Below are 19,500 nucleotides of genomic sequence, written 5' to 3' on the forward strand. Positions count from 1 at the left end.
TTTTTTTGCGGACCCATTGACTTGAATGGAGCCACGGACTGTGATTTGCGGGCAATAATAGGACATGTTCTATGTTAAAACGGAACGGAAAAACGGAAATACGGAAACGGAATGCATACGGAGTACATTCCGTTTTTTTTGCGGAACCATTGAAATGAATGGTTCCGTATACGGACCGTATACGGAACGCAAAAAACGGCCAGTAAACGGGAAAAAAAAACGTCCGTGTGCAGGAGGCCTAAGAGTACCTACACATGTTGTGGATTAGGCTTTTTTTTTATTTTTTTTGTGCGGAAATACCACAGCATAATAAAGTATCAGCAAAGTGTATGAGATAAATTTCAAGTACCTTTTTTGTTACTGTGCAGAGCAAATCTGCAGCATGTCAGTCTTTTGTACCATATTATATTTATTTATTTTTTATTTTGTGTGTGCGCAAAGATTTTATCCTTTTTGCAAGTAATAGTCAGGTCCATAAATATTGGGACCTCGACACAAATTCTAAAATTTTTGGCTCTATACACCAACACAATGGATTTGAAATGAAACGAAAAAGATGTGTTTAACTACAGACTGTCAGCTTTAGGGAGCATTCACACGACCGTGTTTTTTTTTTTCCGTGTCCGTTCCGCCATTTTTCGCGAACAATGCACGGACCTTTTCATTTCTATGGGTCCGCAAAAATTGCGGAATGCCTTTTCATTGTCATCCGTGTGCTGTCCGTTCCGTGTCTGTTCCTTTTATCTATACTTGGCCGCAAATTGCGGTCCGTGGCCCCATAGAAAGTCAATGGGTCCGTAAAAAAACGATAGCACACGGAAATGCATCCGTATGTCATCCGTTTTTTGCGGACCCCTGAACTGAAAATATTCTAGGAAACCCCCTTTCAGTTTTTTTTGCGGACAATGAAAAACGGATGACACACGGAAGCACCATGTCCGTATTAGGCCTCATGCACACGACCGTTGTGTGCACCCGTGGCCGTTGTGCCGTTTTCCGTTTTTTTTTCGCGGACCCATTGACTTTCAATGGGTCCGTGGAAAAATCGGAAAATGCACCGTTTTGCAGCCGCATCCGTGATCCGTGTTTCCTGGCCGTGAAAAAAATATGACCTGTCCTATTTTTTTCACGGCCAACGGTTCACGGACCCATTCAAGTCAATGGGTCCGTGAAAGAACACGGATGCACACAAGATTGGCATCTGTGTCCGTGATCCGTGGCCGTAGTTTAGTTTTTATACAGACGGATCCGAAGATCCGTCTGCATAAAGCTTTTTCAAAGCTGAGTTTTCACTTCGTGAAAACTCCGAACCGACAGTATATTCTAACACAGAAGCGTTCCCATGGTGATGGGGACGCTTCTAGTTAGAATACACTACAAACTGTGTACAAGACTGCCCCCTGCTGCCTGGCAGCACCCGATCTCTTACAGGGGGCCGTGATCAGCACAATTAACCCCTTCAGGTGCGGCACCTGAAAGGGTTAATTGTACTATCATATCCCCCTGTAAGAGATCAGGGCTGCCAGGCAGCAGGGGGCAGACCCTCCCCTCCCCAGTTTGAATATCATTGGTGGCCAGTGTGCGGCCTCCCATCTCTCCCCCCATCATTGGTGGCAGCGGAGTTCCGATCGGAGTCCCAGTTTAATCGCTGGGGCTCCGATCGGTAACCATGGCAACCAGGACGCTACTACAGTCCTCGTTGCCATGGTTACTTAGCAATAGTACAATAGTTGAAGTCATACTTACCTGCTGCTGCGATGTTCGTGTCCGGCCGGGAGCTCCACCTACTGGTAAGTGACAGTGACAGGTCTGTGCGGCGCATTGCTAAATGAACCGTCACTTACCAGTAGGAGGAGCTCCCGGCCGGACACGAACATCACAGCTCCCAGGTAAGTATGAATCTTGTACTATTGCTAGTAACCCGCTGCCACCAATGATCGGGGGGGTGGCGCAAGATGGGAGGCCGCACACTGGCCACCAATGTTGTTAATGCTATAGAGGGAGGGGGGCCAATAATTGCCACCAACGATTTATTACAATAGAGGGAGGAAGGGGGGGGGGGGGGGGCGCACACTGTGCCACCAACGAATTATTACAATAGAGGGAGGAAGGGGGGGGGCGGGGGGGGGGCACACTGTGCCACCAACGAATTATTACAATAGAGGGAGGGCGGGGGGGGGGGCACACTGTGCCACCAACGAATTATTACAATAGAGGGAGGAAGGGGGGGGGGGGCGCACACTGTGCCACCAACGATTTATTACAATGGAGGGAGGAAGGGGGGGGGGGGGCCGCACTGGCCACCAATGATATTCAAACTGGGGGGGGGGGGGGTCTGCCCCCTGCTGCCTGGCAGCCCTGATCTCTTACAGGGGGATATGATAGTACAATTAACCCCTTCAGGTGCGGCACCTGAGGGGTTAATTGTGCTGATCACGGCCCCCTGTAAGAGATCGGATGCTGCTAGGCAGCAGGGGGCAGTCATGTACACAGTTTGTAGTATATTCTAACTAGAAGCGTCCCCATCACCATGGGAACGCCTCTGTGTTAGAATATACTGTCGGAAATGAGGTTTCACGATCTAACTCATATCCGACAGTATATTCTAACATAGAGGCGTTCCCATGGTGATGGGGACGCTTCAAGTTAAAATATACCATCGGATTGGAGAAAACTCCGATCTGATGGTATAAAAGGGACTCCGGACTTTACATTGAAAGTCAATGGGGACGGATCCGTTTGAAATGGCACCATATTGTGTCAACGTCAAACGGATCCGTCCCCATTGACTTGCATTGTAATTCAGGACGGATCCGTTTGGCTCCGCACGGCCAGGCGGACACCAAAATGACTTTTTTTTTTCATGTCCGTGGATCCGCCAAAAATCAAGGAAGACCCACGGACGAAAAAACGGTCACGGACCTACGGACCCTGTTTTTGCGGACCGTGAAAAAAAACGTTTGTGTGCATGAGGCCTTATACGAACTTACGGAACGGAGACGGAGAGATAACTTAAGACATACGGAACACACGGATCCGTGATTTGCGGACCGCAAAACCAACACGGTCGTGTTAATGCTCCCTTAATTTGAGGGTATTTACATCCAAATCAGGTGAACGGTGCAGGAATTACAGCAGTTTGCATATGTGCCTCCCACTTGTTAAGGAACCAAAAGTAATGGGACAGAATAATAATCATAAATCAAACTTTCACTTTTTAATACTTGGTTACACATCTTGTTCGTTTCATTTCAAATCCATTGTGGTGGTGTATAGAGCCAAAAATGTTAGAATTGTGTCGGTGTCCAAATATTTATGGACCTGACTGTATATCCAGATTTTGAAGAAAAACACAGAAAATAATTTTTCATGTGGATTTCTAACTCGCGCCCATGTGCAGTTAGCCTGAATGTGCACTAACTTTTGCCACAACTGTGTATAAATTAATAGTGCATATGAGTTTAAGACTTTGTAATATATCTTATCAGACAAAATACTTTTTTTTTTTTTTTTTTTAATTCCTACTTTTTTTTAACATTTCTCCTTTTAGTTGTATATACGACAGGAGCGAATTCTGCTGGAAAACCCTGTGACTTTCCGTTCTTTTATAATGGGAGCTGGTATCACGACTGTATCCGCGACGCTAAAGAAGAGCAGGAGTGGTGCGTCACCTCGTCGAGCTTTGACAATGTTGTTTTGGGAAACTGCCTAAAGCCAGGTTAGTCCTTTAGAGCTCGGTTTAATTGCTAGATTGCAAAGATAATGCCATAAAAATCCAGTGGGTGTTTTTGCTGTGGAACTTGCTGCAGAAATCTGAGGCTGATCCTCTGATATCTGGTGCGGTTTGCAGAATCTGCCTGAAGATGATCCTCATGTGCCTAATCGCTGCAAAAACTGACTCCTTATAAAATGCAATTTACTAGACAATGGACGAGTCTTTTGTATTTTTGTATATGAATTTTTATTATGGAAAACGCACTGACAGAGTAAAATTAATGCAGTAGGGACATGCCCAGAATGTAACTGGAAAATCCCCTCCGTTAGAGAATCGGGTTTACTGTATGTATTACAACACTCGGGATATCTTCTATTGACTTTAAGAAAAGCTCCCCCTTTTGATTTGTGCACAAATTCCTGTCTTAATCTGTAATAGGAATGGCTGCGGTCCAGGAGCTGAGACCTTCATCGCTAGGCAAAGACAGAAATGTGTGCAGGTTTCTTTTGCAGGGCCTGCCACCTAAGATAGGCGCCCTGATGATCTGCCGAAAGCCAATGGGTCTGATTTATGGGACCCTTGCAAAGGAGTAGTGTCTGATGTGGCATTTTCCTGACCAGCGTTCATATTTTTTTTAACTTTTTAAAGGGATTGTCCGAATTTAAAGTTTTTGGGGGCAATCTGCAGAGGGACTGATAAAGTAATAAAAAAAACTTACTCACGCCCCCTTTGATCCAGGATCTGTCAATCAATATCTGAGCAGTGGATATGGGACGTCACCTCTGCGGACAAAACAATACGGCACATCTATAGTCTGATGGGGTGCCAGCGCCAGATCGGAGGGAGTTTAGGAAGGTTAAAGAGGTTGTCTCACATCAGCAAATGGCATTTATTATGTAGAGAAAGTGAATACAAGGCACTTACTAATGTATTGTTATTGTCTATATCGCTTCCTTTGCTAGCTGGATTCATTTTTCCATCACATTACACTGCTCGATTCCAGGGGTTACGACCATTGCTGCAGTGCAGATACGAAGTGGCCGTGATGGGAGCTGCTGCGCATGTGTGCCTATGCACGTTCCCACAGTCCTGGCCACCAGCAAGGCTGGTGCTTTTCCCTATAGTGTGCAAGCACAGCCACTGCTTTTCAGGGACACACCCCCAATGGGTAACACCCAGTTGCAACTTTATTCATAAATTTCAAGAAGAAAAGGATAAAACTTCCCAAATTAAGGCTGAGTTCACACAAGCGTGTGACACCCGTGCCCGTGCTGCGGGCCGCAATGCACGATCGCCGGCCGTAGGTCAGCCGCATCGGATTGTGGACCCATTCACTTTAATGGGTCCGCGATCCGCCCGTTCCGCAAAAAGATAGGAGATGTTCTATTTTTTTTTTTGCGGAACGGAAGTACGGGACGCAACCCCACGTTCCGTGCGGCCGTTGCGCAATTCCGGATTTGCGGACCCATTGAAGTGAATGGGTCCGCATCCGTGATGCGGAATGCACACGGAACTGTGGCCACGGATCACACACGTTCGTGTGAACTAGGCCTAAAGCTTTACCTTTTTTGGTTCTTGGTGATTACCAATAAGTGTTGGGTATGAACATGGCCTAAGGGGGGAGCTGCTGCTTCAATAAATTTGAAGGTATTTATTATATAGCACTTTAATTTTCTCTGTTCATGCTGCAGTGAGCGGCTGTAATGGCACCTGGATCCAGAATGCAGAACTCCAGCAATGCTACCAGTTCAATGCAAACTCTGTCCTGAAGTGGAAACAAGCGTATCTGTCATGTCAAAGCCAAGGTGCCAATTTATTAAGCATATCCAGTCCAGAAGAGCTGCAGTACATCAAAAGTAAGCATTTTGTCTCAATGTTTTTGTGTTCTTTTTGCCCTTTTGCTGCACTTCGCATTACCAGTGCTTACAGTAATAATCCCACTAAGATCTATGGATGCCATTATTTTAGCACTCATAAGTGTTGTCGGGTGGAAAGATGTTTCATCGATAGGGCCCAAGATTTCCCTCCCGATTTACGGTTTGCAAATCTGTATGAATAATCCTATGGAGTGTTATTTTCAATGTTTTACAATTTGGTTAGCATTAGAATTCAGAAATGTTAAGGTTTTTAGGTCCAGAAGTCTGTGCTTTATGAATTTCTTAATATATCTTTAGACCTGTAAATCATCTGCATAGAGAGAAAGTGATTAAACAAACTTATCTCTGCTTGCAGCCTCCACTAGGGGGAGCTCACTGCACACTGTTTGTCATTTGAACTCCATAAACACTGGGGCATATTTACTGATCCTATAGATCAGGGCTGGCCAACCTGCGGCTCTCCAGTTGTTGCAAAACTACAACTCCCAGCATGCCCAGTCAGCCTACAGCTATCAGCCTACAGCAGGGAATGGTGGGAGTTGTAGTTTTACAACAGCTGGAGAGCCGCAGGTTGGCCAGCCCTGCTATAGATGGCGTAAACTTAACCAGGCTGTCCACACCTGCACCAGATTTACCACAGGGGCTCAGGCTGGATGACAGGGAAACCCTTTTCTCTGACTGTACCAACTTTTGGTTGGCTTAATTTCAGACAGAATTTTACGTTAATTTGCGGGGTCCGAGGGGTATGGAATACCTGTTCTTATGAATAAATTCGCCATTAAAAGTGTCCTGTCTGACCCAGGAAGAAGTACAACAGCGACTTAAAAAAATCAAAATAGACAAATCGCCAGGACCGGATGGCATACACCCCCGTATCCTAAGGGAATTAAGTAATGTCATAGCCAGACCCTTATTTCTGATATTTGCGGACTCTGTACTAACAGGGAATGTCCCACAGGATTGGCGCATGGCAAATGTGGTGCCAATATTCAAAAAGGGTCCAAAAACAGAGCCTGGAAACTATAGGCCGGTAAGTTTAACATCTGTTGTGGGTAAACTGTTTGAAGGTTTTCTGAGAGATGCTATGTTAGAGCATCTTATGGGAAATAAGCAAATAACGCCATATCAGCATGGCTTCATGAGGGATCGGTCATGTCAAACTAATTTAATCAGTTTCTATGAGGAGGTAAGTACTAGACTTGACAGCGGCAAATCAATGGATGTCGTGTATCTGGACTTCTCCAAAGCATTTGACACTGTACCTCATAAAAGGTTAGTATATAAAATGAGAATGCTCGGACTGGGAGAAAACATCTGTATGTGGGTAAGTAACTGGCTCAATGATAGAAAACAGAGGGTGGTTATTAACGGTACATACTCAGATTGGGTCACTGTCACTAGTGGAGTACCTCAGGGGTCAGTATTGGGCCCTATTCTCTTCAATATATTTATTAATGATCTTGTAGAAGGCTTGCATAGTAAAATATCAATTTTCGCAGATGACACTAAACTGTGTAAAGTAATTTACACTGATGAGGACAGTATACTACTACAGAGGGATCTGGATAGATTGGAGGCTTGGGCAGATAAGTGGCAGATGAGGTTTAACACTGACAAATGTAAAGTTATCCACATGGGAAGGAATAATGCAAGTCACCCGTACATACTAAATGGTAAAACACTCGGTAACACTGACATGGAAAAGGATCTAGGAATTTTAATAAACAGCAAACTAAGCTGCAAAAAACAGTGTCAGGCAGCGGCTGCCAAGGCCAATAAGATAATGGGTTGCATCAAAAGGGGCATAGATGCCCGTGATGAGAACATATTCCTACTACTTTACAAATCACTGGTCAGACCACACATGGAGTACTGTGTACAGTTCTGGGCTCCTGTAAACAAGGCAGACATAGCAGAGCTGGAGAGGGTCCAGAGGAGGGCAACTAAAGTAATAACTGGAATGGGGCAACTACAGTACCCTGAAAGATTATCAAAATTAGGGTTATTCACGTTAGAAAAAAGACGACTGAGGGGAGATCTAATTACTATGTATAAATATATCAGGGGGCAGTACAGAGATCTATCCCATCATCTATTTATCCCCAGGACTGTGACTGTGACGAGGGGACATCCTCTGCGTTTGGAGGAAAGAAGGTTTGTACACAAACATAGAAAAGGGTTCTTTACGGTAAGAGCAGTGAGACTATGGAACTCTCTGCCTGAGGAGGTGGTGATGGTGAGTACAATAAAGGAATTCAAGAGGGGCCTGGATGTATTTCTGGAGTGTAATAATATTACAGGTTATAGCTACTAGAGAGGGGTCGTTGATCCAGGGAGTTATTCTGATTGCCTGATTGGAGTCGGGAAGGAATTTTTTATTCCCCTAAAGTGAGGAAAATTGGCTTCTACCTCACAGGGTTTTTTTTGCCTTCCTCTGGATCAACTTGTAGGATGACAGGCCGAACTGGATGGACAAATGTCTTTTTTCGGCCTTATGTACTATGTTACTACTATGTTAGTGGGGGTCCCAGTGGTAATACCACCACCGATCTAATAGTTATTCCCTATCCTGTGGATAAAGTAATCTAGCTTGATTACCCCTTTAAGCTCCCTCTAGTGGTGGCTGCAGGTAGCCGCGATTTGTTTATGCACGGGAGAAGGGTCAGAAAAAGGGAATTCTAAATACTTTAAATATGTAGTAAAAATGTAATATGCACAGAAGGTTAGACTTCTAATAAAGAAAATAATGATGTTTAAGGGTAGACACTAACACGCTCTAATACCATGGACGGAGCATAGAAATGTAATCTTTTGTGTCCATCTCTGGCATAGTATATTTTATGTATACCCGACTTTAGTGATCATCTTTAAATGAAATGCAGTTGAGAAAAATACTATAGGTTACTGTGAGTCTGCAGCATGCAGTGTTATTCTTTATGCTGTTTAATTGCCTAAAAAAAACTCTGCGTTTATTGAGATGATTTTTGTGCACCTTGCATATCATTTTAGACCCAAAGGGGTTCTCCGTTACTTTGGGATGCGCCCCTGTCGGTCTGCTGTTTGAAGAGGCTGGGGCGCTCCATTGAGTGCTACGGCCTCTGCCTACGCCAGTGATGTCACATGGCCTAGGTGCAGCTAAATCCTGCGCTGCGCTTGGTAAGCTGTAAAGGAGGTATGAGTTCTGCGACCTCTTCAAACAGCTGATCGATGGGGGTGCTGGATGTCAGACCCCCAACCGATCTGATATTGATGACCAATTCTTAAGGACAGGCCATCAAAACCCCTTTAAATTGGTAGTATGGTTGCATGGTTAAAAACGCTGCTGTGTACATATTGCTGTTTCATGCTTTGTTATGGCGCCCCTTAGTGTCCTGCTGAACATTCATCTAATGTGTCCAGTGGTAGTGGTCACACATGTTCAGGAGCTTGGGCCCCACCACTACTTGTGTAGACCAGACGGTAAGAAGTGGCTTCCTCTCAACGGCACTGGACCCATTAGGTGGACATTGTGTGAAGGGATTCAAAAGAACAGCAAGGGGCGCCATAACGAGCATGACGAGCTCTTGCCTTGTAGCTTTGGCCCCGGAACTAGACTGTTTTAATTTCATAGTGGACCGAGCTGGTTTCTGTTCCCATTCACTTCAATGGGAGCAGCGCTGGGGTTACCAGCTTCGCCCATTACACAGCGGAAGGAGCCTGTGTAGTTTTGAGGTGGACTTCCAGTGCTGCAGCTACAAGCTGATCAGCTAGGGTGCGGGGTGTCGGACCCTCGCCCATTTGATATTGGTGGCATAGCCTGAAGATGGCCATCAATATCGAGATCCTGGGCAACCCTTGCATGGTGAAGGGTTGTCACGTTGGTGGGGGCCACACATTTGGAGTGCTTTACTGTGTGTGCTGTTGAGCAAGGCTCTGCTAGCCCTGTAGACATTAGCCCATAAAAAGTGCCAGGACCTTGTTTACTGGCACCATCAGCTTTTATAACCCTCCCAGTGTGAAAAGGGGGAACTCTGTCACTTGTACAGAAGAGTCTGTTTGCTTAAAACCTACTAGTATCTGGTTAATAAGCAACTGCAGAATCTTAGTTAAACAGCCAGGCGTCTGCTGCTGTTCCCTATGAGTCATAAGTACAGAAGCATGGATCTGTTTGCTCAAAACCTACCAGTATCTGGTTAATAAGCAATTGCAGAATTTTAGCTAAACAGCCAGACTTCTGCTATTGTTCCCTCTGAGTCATTTCCTCGCCTCAGTCAAGTAAGGTTAAATGCATTTAGTGCAACAGAAATATCCCCCATTGCATCGAACGACTGCGTGTCCTGATGCATGGGGAACACATAACCGCTGTGGCCAGTCATTGGCTGCAGCGGTCACTTAACCTGCATTAAAACGGATGTTGATGTTGGGAGACCCTAGATTTGTACCTATGACACTGGCCGACCTGTTACATGTGCGCTTGGCAGCTGAAGACATCTGTGTTGGTCCCATGTTCATGTGTGTCCGCATTTTACTGAGAAAAATGAAGTGTTAATATATGCAAGTGAGCTTCTAGGAGCAACGGGGGCGTTACCGTTACACCTAGAGGCTCTGCTCTCTCTGCAACTGCTGTGCACTTTGACAGGGCCAGGCATGATATTTACGTTGCCTGAACCTGTCAAGAAGGTGCAGCAGTTGCAGAGAGAGCAGAGCCTCTAGGTGTAACGGTAACGCCCCCGTTGCTCCTAGAAAAATGTGAACAACCCCTTTAAAGTACAGTCCTTTTTTATTTTTGTAATGTGTAGGGGCAGTGATACTGACCATTTTTGTAATATACTTTAATTACTGAAATTGTACACTTGTATTAGAAAAATAGCTGTAAAGTGGCTCATTTTGAGACTTTTTTTTTTTTTTTTTTTTGATTTTTATAAAACCTTTTTCTTGAAAAACAACGGAATACAAGCAATAAGGCCCCTATCCCCACCGCCCCCTCCCCCCGCCAATGCAGGTCTGCAACATAGAGATTGTCCATAGTAATGTTTCTGTTAAGGGTTCTCCATTAAAGTTTGGATTCCTGTCTCTTGACTCCGTGTGGTTCTTCGGTCGTGTCTTCTGCTGTCCCCGGTGTCGCACACCATTACACTCATCACATTCCCATGCACTCATCGTGTACTATTTCCGGCTAGCAGACCATCCCCCGATCTCTCATCCAATCCTGCCTAGCTGCCACCTTCGTTTGACATTTCTACTACAAACCTCATCTCTAGACTACAGGCCCTGTCAGGGTCTCACCCTGCAGACATGTCTCCTGTTACCGATTTGCCCTATTAAACCGAAAGGGTGTTAAGTAATATTGTAATGTGTCATCCTGGAGTTCCATATCGCCTCAAATTTTTTTTTTTTATGGTGCCTCTCCTAGTATACGATGCTTTGTATCAAATTATGGACCTCCTCTACTAGTCCCTGCACCTTTTTGGGGGGTTTGAAGCAATCCAATAGTATGCAATAAGTTTCCTTGCCTGGTAGAGAATACGTATAATAATGTTGACTGGTCTATTTTTATGCGTAACACTGTGGTCAATACTCCCACAACGTCTGTCCAGTAGCGTCTTAGTCGTGGACAGTTCCACATGAGGTACCCCACATCTCGGACACAAGTCATCTTCTCGATATCCCATTTTCTTCATCACTACTGGGGTTCTATATACTCTATGGAGACCCTGTGAGCCTCACTTACTGCCTCCTCAGGGAAATCCTGTAACGCTTCATCCCACATCTGCTCGGTCAGGTCTGCAACGTCTAGCTTTCATTTCTCCTATAGCTGCATGGGATGTTTCTTATATTGCATTTCCATACGACTTCTCTCATGGAGTGAGATTACACCACTAGTGTCTCCATGCGTGGCAGTGAGGTCTATGATGGTGTGTTTCGCCACAGGTGTGATAGCAGCCTGTTTCTCTTGGGACTGTATGGCATGTCTTACTTGCAGGTATAAATAGAAGAATGTCTAAGTTAGGCTAAATTCCTGTTGTAGCTGAGTAAATCCCTTGAGTACCATTAGCAAATAGTTGGGTGATACGTCTGAGCCCGTATACCTCCCATGCCTGCACATTTGACACTTTATTTACTTCCCGATACATACGGTTAGACCGTATTGGGGTATGTTCTGTATACCCTGTAATTCTAGCCTACCACCATACTCCATGTATGGTGAACAATAGCTGATATTGACTACCCCATGTATAGAAAGTATAGGCACTTGCCATTGAGGAGATGCCGTACAACCCGTCCAGTCGTGTTGACCTAATCCCCATTTCCCCATCCCTTAAGGTGTTGTAGTTGAGCTGCCAAATAATATATCCATGGATCCAGTACCGTGAGTCTCCCCCCCCCCCCCCCCCCCCCCCCCCTTGCTTTTTCAGTCTATGCAGTGTTGTGAGTATTATAAGCGGGATTTCCCTCTTCCAGATGAGATCCCTGAAGATCGCTTTTATTTTCTAGAAAAATTGGAGTGGTATCCAAATCGGGGCATTATGCGATACATAGAGAGGCTGGGGCATAAGAATCATTTTTAATAGAGGTGTGCGGCCGACTAGAGGGAGGCAATCTGGTCCTGGCCTGTACCTTGCGTCTGAATTTATCCAGCAAAGGGACAAGATTCAACTCCCCTGGGTCCTGGCCGACACCTGAATTCCTAGGTATTTAAAAGATGTGACAACCCCACTGCAGGGCTACAGGTAAACGTCAGTGTTTGTACTATTAGACAATGGCACCAATACCGACTTTGTCCAGTTAATGTCTAAGGCAGACGGCTTACCGAAGTGGTTTATTATCGACATGGCCGCTGGAAGAGAAGAGGCCCATTCATCCAAAAACAGTAGTAGATCTGCGTATAAGGGAACCTTTTCGGATAAGGACCTATATTGTAAGCCTCTTGCTGCTGCTGTTCTAAGCAGCGCCACCGCCAGAGGTTCCACCGCAAATAGTACCGGCGACAGGACAGCCCAGTCTATTCCCCCTGTGCAAGGGAAAGGAGTCTGAGGGTCTTCCATTCAACCGTATTCGGGCCGTGGGACAGGCATAGAGTAGTTGTAGCCATTTAATAAACTCTGGTCCAAAACCCATCACTGTCCACAGGTATCGCTATTCCACGCTGTCTAATGCTTTGGCCGCATCAAGGGATGCAACCGCCGCATTCAAGCCATGGACCTGGCTAGCCTGAATATTTAAATATAATTGCCGGATATTTACTGCTGTGGACATGTTCGGCATAGAGCCAGCCTGATCCGTGTGAATAAGTGACGTTACTACGGAGTTTAGGCGGTTTTGCCAGTACTTTCGCTAATATTTGAACATCTTCTTGGAGTTAGGGGTATGGGTCTATAGGACTCCGCTGCTAGGACGTCTTTACCCGGTTTAGGGAGCGCCACCACCACTATGGCTTAATTCATGGAGGTTGGTAATCTACCCTGCTTTTTTGGCCTCATTATAAACCTCTAGTAAATGGAGTAAAAGGATTGAGGAATAGGTTTTATATATCTCCGTTGGCAATCCATCTCACCCCGGGGCCTTATTAGACGTCCTACCCACCTCCTCCTCCATTTCTTTTAGAGTAATAGTGGCATCTAGCATGTTTCTCTGTTCCATAGTAAGAGTATGAAGTCTCAGCGGGTTGAGAAACGCCTGGGTCTCCACTTCGGATTCAGAAGTTTTAGACTCGTACAGGGAGGAATAAAACGAGTGCATAATCTTAAGTACCTTTTCAGGAGCTGTACAGAGTTCTCCTTTAGGGTTGCGGAGAGCAGCTATATAGGCTGATTGTTGCTGAGCCTTAGAAACTGTAGCCAGTAATCTACCCGCCCTTTTCTCCTTCCTCATAATATGTCTGTTTCTGAAAGAAACGTTTATTTCTTACGTTCAGTAGCAAGCGTTCATTCAGCCTCTGTTGTGCTCCTCGCCTTTTATTCCTCTTGTTTAATAGAGGAGTTTACAATATACCTGGCTTCAGCCCTCTCTACATCTAGTAGGAGGCCTTGTACTTTGGTCCTAGTCTTGTTTACCTCTGCAATTAGTACCCCCCATAGGAAAGCCTTTCATAGTGTCCCAAACTACGAGCTGGGCTGCCGCGGGGAGATTATGCATAAATAACTCCTTCAGTTTGTCTCCTATACCCGCCACATCCACCCGCACATTAAGCCAGTATGGGTTAAATTTCCACACCATGCATCCCCGCAATACAGGAGGAAGGAAGTTGGCCGTGACGAGCACAGGGGAATGGTCTGATATTCTACGGGGAAGATATTGCATGTCCTGAATTAGTTGTCCCATCGCGATGTTGCCCAGTATTAAGTTTATCCTGGATAGTGACCCCTAAGTACTAGAGTGGCAGGAGTATTGTTTTATCTGCGGGTTCCTCTACCCCATTTGGGAGATTATTGCAGGAGGCCCTCCTGCTGGATTATTGGAGGTTATTTCCCCAGGTGTTGGTTGGATATTAGGACAGAATCTAAATCTAAAGCCGTGTCAATTACATTGTTAAAGTCCCCAAGTAATATTACCGGGATGTCTGGTGACTCAGCCAGAAAAAGAACCCTCCTAATCACCAGTGGTGAAAATGGCGGTGGGATATAGATGCCTACTATAATCCAGGGGATGGTAAATATTTTGCCTTGCGGACATATATATCGCCGCTCCTCATCTATCTTTTTAGATAGCATTTGAATGTGTATGTTCCTATGGATAAGGACACTTACTCCTTTTGCATAGGCAGAGTAGGTGGCATGATGGCAGTGCCCTGCCCACTGGGGAGCGAGCAAGTGGGTCTGGTCCTCCATTAAGTGTGTTTCTTGAAGATAACAAATCAGAGGTTGGTATTGTTTCATACTATCCAGAATAGCCCTCCTTTTTATTGGCTTCCTTTTAACCCCCTGACATTCCAGCTCAAAAGCCTCAGCGAACTAGCCATATACATCCCATAGTAACATGGGACGCTTTACGTCCAGAAATCTTGCTCTTCACTTCTGTACCTCTAGGGAATAATTGGGAAAGATCGACACCTTGTGACCATTGATGGAGAGTTTAGGCAAGTCTTTAGCTTTTCTAAGAATGTCTCAATCTCTATAGTGTAATATCTTCATTAGCGCCGGCCCTCTGTGGGCTCAACAGCAAAAAGTGGGGTCAAAGTCTCCACTCCAAACTTTTCCTTCAGCCATGCTTCAAAGAATTCCGTGGGGTTCGCCCCCTCTACCTTCTTGGGCACCCCTACCATCCGCACATTGTTCTGGCGTAGCCGGTTTTCTAAGTCATCTTGCTTGGCTCCCCTGAGTCCAACCTACCTTTTTTATGTTCCACTACATCTCTTTTGAGTGGTTGTATGGTGTCCTCCACATCCCCCATAGGATCTTCCAGGGCTGTTGTGTGTGTGTCTGCAAGACTCTGTATCTATTGGGGTTACGTATGGCCTCTGCTCTCTGGCACCGACTGCCTCATTATCTGAGTCGAGGCCTGACTTATCTTGTGGAGGCACCTGCTTCTCGTGAGCTCCTTTTACAACTAGTGTTGAAGTCGAGCGGGCATATTTTTCTAACTTTGCCGCAGCCTCCCTTTGCACCTCCACTCCGCGGCCCAGGCACCCAAGAGTTGCCGCATCGGTGCCATCTTGGATGTTCTTATCAGAACCTTTACCTCCTCGCCATGACTAAGAAAAAGGAGACTAAGGGCTGTTTCACACGAGCGAATGCCGTGCGTGGCATCCGCTCCGTGAAAGAGTGCCAAGACCCGATGCAGACTGCAGAGGCACGGAGCATTAACATGACTGATAATGCTCTGTGCCTCTGCAGTCTGCATCGGGTCTTGGCACTCTTTCACGGAGCGGATGCCACGCACGGCATCCGCTCGTGTGAAACAGCCCTAATAGTCCCTGCCAGGTATCAGAGGGATCCTTAGGCGGCCAGGAGCAGGGTAAGTACTTTTTAGAGCGAGGTGATTCAGAAATTTCAGGATAAACAGCCGTGAGTGCACAGGAGCTCCGCAGACAAGCGGCCGCTCACATCCTTGGCTGGCCATGCCCCTGTTATCACAATTCATGCGATTCTCATCTTTGTGTAGTGCCAAATCAATTAGAAGTATAAGTATGCCATACTGCTTTCATCATGAGGCCAGACACACAAGTTGGTTTCATGAAAACATCTTCTCATCCACCTGAGCAAGAGGGCAAGAGAGCTTTATTCAAGTTACATTCACTTAAATGGCAGACCTGACCTCACAAAAGGGGTGTTCCTTAAGAAAAGACTATTGGCTTCTTGTCCAAATGGGAGTAGCTTGCTAATTTTATCCCGGAGTTTCATTGGCACATTTAAAAGTGGCAACCTAACTCCCCCCTCCCCCAGTGTCCTTAAAGAGGACCTTTCACCGATCCTGACATTGTGAACTAAGTATCATGACATATAGAGCGGTGCCCAGGGATCTCACTGCACTTATTATTATCCCTGGGCGCCGCTCCGTTCTCCCGTTATGTTCTCCGGTATGTTCGGGGACTTGGTTATAGTAGGCGGAGTCTGCCCTTGTTCTGCGGGTGTCTCCTTCTCCCAGGCTGTAGCGCTGGCCAATCGCAGCGCAGAGCTCACAGCCTGGGAGTGTTTTTTTTTTTTTTTTCTCCCAGGCTGTGAGCTCTGCGCTGGGATTGGCCAGTGCTACAGCCTAGGAGAAGGAGATGCCCGCAGAACAAGGGCAGACTCCGCCTACTATAACCAAGTCCCCTAAGTCTCCGCCTACTATAACCAAGTCCCCGAACATACTGGAGGACATAACTTGAGAACGGAGCGGCGCCCAGGGATAATAGTAAGTGCAGTGAGATCCCTGGGCGCCGCTGTATATGTCATGATACTTAGTTCACAATGTCAGGATCAGTTAAAGGTCCTCTTTAAGACAAAGAAATGCACAGGAGGCTCACACATCTGGTTTGCTGCCATCTAATGGACGAAAATGTGTGCTACAGAATGTTCACTCTAATAAAAAAAAAATATATCTATATATATATCTCGCACCCCCTCATTTTGAGCCTTAGCATTGCTCCTCTGTCTTCTGTTTACATAACCGTGGACTTGCTCCACACTGACTGTTATGTAAACAGAAGACAGAGGAACGTTGCTAAGGCTCAAAATGAGCCACTTTACAGCTATTTTCCTAATGGAAATGTACGATTTCAGTAATTAAAATATACTACAAAAATGGTCAGTATTACTGGCCCTATATATTACAAAAAAAAATAAAAAATGACCGTTATACTTTAAGTGAACCAATATAATTAAGCTCCATTCACATTGCGTGCACATAGAGAAATCTAGGGCGACATACATCGGCCCTTGACTCCCGGTACTACGAGAATCTTCCGGAGTGTACTTTTCATGCCGGATACATACGGTTTTAATAGCTTAGCCAACAACATTTTTTTTTTAGTACGATTTTATAAAAAATTATGTAGATCCTTCATAGGAAGAGACATGTTTTTTTCCATGACGGAAATAAAAAATAAATAAATTCCATGTCTCTGATTTTATATAAAGCACGGCCCCTGTGAGTCGTGGGAATCCCCTCGATGTTCTGCACAATGTCAGTGCAATCCCCTTTCAGTTTCCTTTTGCAGTGGTTCAGCTAGAAATCACAGGGTTGTCTGTGCAATGAACATATGCTGACCTGCAAAAATTATCCTGGAGAGTCCCACTAATTATTATACCACGTGGCACCCCGAAAAAGATACAGTAATAGACCAAGTGCTTATCTTTTTTATTTTCTGGTGCTTGTATAGCGGCAACATATCCCATATTGCTGTACAGAAGTCGTCCCCACTTGCAACAGTCTCTGTCCTTGACTAGGCTCACAATGTAGTTGCCCTACCACTGATGCACCAAAGCCAATGACTCTACTGGTAGAGTGCGGATGGAAACTAGGGGGGGGTCATTTATCAAACTGGTGTCAAGTATAACTGGCTCAGTTGCCCATAGCAGCCAATCAGATTCCACCTTTCATTTTGGACAGCTCCTTTGGAAAATGAAAGGAAGAATCTGATTGGTTGCTATGGGCAACTGCGCCAGTTATACTTTACACCAGTAAATGATAAATGACCCCCTAGGTGTCCAGGAAATTTTCTTGGCCATCACCTTGCAGAAGAGGAAAATACAAGTGTTCAGCGGTCTGTAATGTCCACCTTTTTAGTGCAGTCTGTGCGTTGCATGATGGCACAGTAATATGGCCGTGTGCGTGAGGCCTCCTTATATAATCGGGCACCTGTTGATGTCCATGGGGCGTTTTCTCTCCCTCCATATGTATGTCGTATGTAAGGAGCTCTGTACGTGCGTAGTTCATGTGCTTCCATACAGCCTCCATGCCGTATACATTAGAGCCCTGCTACTTCTGTATTTTACATTACTAATATTACCAAAGGTGTTCATATCACCATGTAATCCTGTATTGTCTGTGTTTTTGCAGTTTGCATATACCAGTGTACCATCGTATGAAAAAGAATATATATGTATTTTGTTTTTATTTTTTTCCAGAAAGTGCAAATCTCCCAGAATCCATATGGCTTGGCCTTAATCGTTTGGAGAGCAGCAGTGGCTGGCAGTGGTCGGATAATAGCCCCTTGAATTTTGTCAACTGGGATGAAGGTACATGACCTGAATGGGGTCCTATCCTTTAGCGCTGTCCCTATACAGTCAGGTGTCCCGTTAACGCCTTTGGTCGGCTTGACTTCTCATTGTCCAGTAGCTCAATCCTTCCTTTTTCTTCTGATAATGGGACAGTTGACTAGTTGGCCACATGGTGTACAACTACGGGCCCAGATAACTTGCAGAGCCAAAATATGAAATTGTGTATGGTAAGGTTGACAGACTGCTCGTATGTGTATATGAGCCAGATAAAAGCAGATGGAAGCCTCTTTCTTTAATAAGATATATTACAAAATTTCTTATATTCAGATACACTGTTCATTTATGAAAAGATGATGTTTTATAACTGGTTGTACGCTTTAAACATATTTTTTACATTTTTGGTGAGGTTTTTTTAATTTCCATATCGCGGTTTGTTTATTGAAAAACAAAAAAAAACATAAAATCCTGCAGTTTTGGCCGCTAATCGTAAGCACCACTTCTTGGTCTGTACAGATTACTTTACTGCAGTTATCTGCTTATTACAGGCAGGATTAGAATGAAATATCAACTACACATGGATAACACAGGATCCACCATTCAAAATGGGCAATATCACAGCTTATCTACTCCCCCTCCCTGCACAGTTTATATGCCATGCCTAAAAAACTCTCCCATAAGTCGATGGGGTCCCCTCCTGACTATTGTGTTTATGGCCCATGGTGGCTGCTGTATAGCATATCTCTAAATGCTGTTAGGAACAGCTTAGACAAGATGTCCGCCCCCATAATTATGTTCAGTAAACAGAATTTAAAAATCTGTAATCGGAAAATAAAAAAACAATGAGGAAAAAAAAGAATGTGTATCTTATTTTAACTGGTAGACCAAAAAATATATAGGTGAGACATTCCCCTTAAGAACCTAGACTGTGTTGTATCTGGAGATTCCTGCAGGTCTCAGATTAGTTTCTCTCCCACACAGGTCCTGTCCCATACACCTATATACATTAACCCTTTCTTGTCTGTCTTCTAGAAATCACTGCGTTTTCACTTGTAGACGGTTCTAGTTGTGGAAAATTGAATGTGAACTCGGGTCAATTCGAGATCTTTCCATGCGATGCGGAGCTGCCGTATGTTTGCAAGAAGGGTGCAAATGAGACAAAAACTGAGGCCGTGGGTACGTTGCTTGGACAAAACTATGATTTCGCTTTTACTTGACATGAAATTTTGAGATCATCATAAGAGGAAAAATACTAACTTGTTTATCTTGCTGTGTTAGGCCTCTTACACAC

The 19,500-nt window shown here is 45.0% G+C and overlaps 1 protein-coding gene across 1 annotated transcript in view; it reads left to right on the forward strand.

Annotated features, from left to right (window-relative positions):
- LY75 (lymphocyte antigen 75) overlaps positions 1-19,500 on the forward strand; it is a 79,217-nt gene that overhangs the window by 9,831 nt on the left and 49,886 nt on the right. The window contains exons 3-6 of the mRNA XM_040440310.1: positions 3,551-3,718; positions 5,407-5,571; positions 18,120-18,230; positions 19,242-19,385. Coding sequence (XP_040296244.1) covers positions 3,551-3,718; positions 5,407-5,571; positions 18,120-18,230; positions 19,242-19,385 — 588 coding nt within the window. The remainder of the gene's footprint in view (positions 1-3,550; positions 3,719-5,406; positions 5,572-18,119; positions 18,231-19,241; positions 19,386-19,500) is intronic.

Source organism: Bufo bufo, chromosome 7 (assembly GCF_905171765.1).
Source record: "Bufo bufo chromosome 7, aBufBuf1.1, whole genome shotgun sequence".
In the NCBI taxonomy this organism is placed as follows: Eukaryota; Metazoa; Chordata; class Amphibia; order Anura; family Bufonidae; genus Bufo; species Bufo bufo.